Source organism: Pygoscelis adeliae, unplaced genomic scaffold, assembly GCF_000699105.1.
Source record: "Pygoscelis adeliae isolate BGI_AS28 unplaced genomic scaffold, ASM69910v1 Scaffold628, whole genome shotgun sequence".
In the NCBI taxonomy this organism is placed as follows: domain Eukaryota; kingdom Metazoa; phylum Chordata; class Aves; order Sphenisciformes; family Spheniscidae; genus Pygoscelis; species Pygoscelis adeliae.
In genome coordinates, this window is record NW_008825408.1 from 9,771 (window position 1) to 11,122 (window position 1,352).

The 1,352-nt window shown below is 56.8% G+C and overlaps 1 protein-coding gene across 5 annotated transcripts in view; it reads left to right on the top strand.

Annotated features, from left to right (window-relative positions):
* The window catches only part of DNAJB5 (DnaJ (Hsp40) homolog, subfamily B, member 5), a 3,894-nt gene extending 3,313 nt beyond the window's left edge, over nucleotides 1-581 (top strand). The window contains exons 3-4 of one of the 5 annotated variants that reach the window (XM_009330415.1): nucleotides 76-146; nucleotides 315-581. In XM_009330415.1, the coding sequence (XP_009328690.1) occupies nucleotides 76-146; nucleotides 315-318 (75 nt within the window). In that variant the 3' untranslated portion in view covers nucleotides 319-581. Of the gene's footprint in view, nucleotides 1-75 lie in introns of all 5 variants that reach the window. The other 4 variants (XM_009330414.1, XM_009330411.1, XM_009330416.1 and 1 more) reach the window with 4 other exon arrangements.
* The last annotated feature ends 771 nt before the right edge of the window (nucleotides 582-1,352 follow it).

The following is a 1,352-nucleotide window of genomic DNA, read 5'->3' on the forward strand; positions in this document are numbered from 1 at the left end:
CTTGCTTCTTGTGCCAATACAGGTGGTATTTACCCATTTTCTGCCTTCCCCATACGTCTTGTCCTTCTGTTTTAGCGCAGGGTATTCACATGTGGAAGAGAGCCCAGGTCCTCCGTAGGAACAAGGGAAAACCCCAGTTTGCTGGCGCGAGCCAGGTCCCTTCTCGTTCTCGTAGCCGGGCCTGCTGCGGCTTAGGTACCGCCCGGGGTAGCACCGGGTGCCTCTCCCCGCGGACGGAGAGCAGGGTCACGCGCTGGTACCTTGCCCTCGCTGAGCAACGCTTCAGCTGTTTCCCGCGGTCCTGGCTTTCCTAGATAAAGAACCAAACGGAGGAAACGCTCAGGCAGTGAGCAAAACCCAGCACATCCAGGCTGCCAGTCCTGGAGGTCACAGCGGGGCTGGATGCATCAGAGCCAGCAGGCTGTGCGAAGGTGGGAGAGGAAAGGGAGATTACCCCAGTACAAGATGTGCCCTTCGCCGCCGCTGCTGTGTAACTACCTTTTAATAAATCCCAGCTGGCAGCTGCATTTAACGTTGACGTTTTTGGCAGCTGCCATTTGATGTTCCTTTCAGACTGTAGACGCTGTCTGTCTTCTTAATGAGCTGATTTTTTTTTTTTTCCTGAAGACAGATTTATGTTCTCAAACGCATTTAATAGAAATAAGCTCAACGGGCCAGACCTGAGGTAGGGAAACGTCAGCTCGTTAGTGTGCCAGCCGGTCGGGAGAGCTTTGCGATGGCTCTGCGTCCCAGCTGGGGCTGTGACCGGGTGTGCTGGGGGCAAGGAGCAGCCGCGTGGGTCAGGCGGAGCTCGGTGCTCCTGGAGCAAACTCAGCTCAAGTTAAGCTGCAGACTCAGGAGTTGAATTTCCTTCGCAGTGCAAAGTGAGGAGGTTTATTCCTGCGGTGGTTGGCTCCGCCGGCCGCTCCAGAAATACTCGGGAGAGGCTGCCTTATTTATGGAGCCGTGCGTGCCATATCTCAGATGTTTCCTTCTGTGCATTCCCCTACCCGTAAAATTAACCCCCAGCTGGCTGTGCTGGTGTCCAGCCCACGTTAGCCCAAGTTCGTGCACTGCTCAGGCTGGAGGGACTCTGGCCTGGAGTTGCCCGTTGAGCGGCAAGCAGAGAAACCTGCTCCGGCCCCACGTGCTGTTGCACCAGAAGTGCTGGTGCAGGGTGCCTGCGGTCTCCGTGAGCAAGGTGCATGTGCTGGCGTTCGGTTTGCACGATGCAGCCGCAAAGCGGAAAACTGCTGGTTCGGGCAAATTCCTCGTCTCTTTGAGCTGGAATTTCTGGTCCCTGTCCTCCCCCACCGCAAACCCAGCGTGCTGGGCATCCTCGGGGAGCTGCC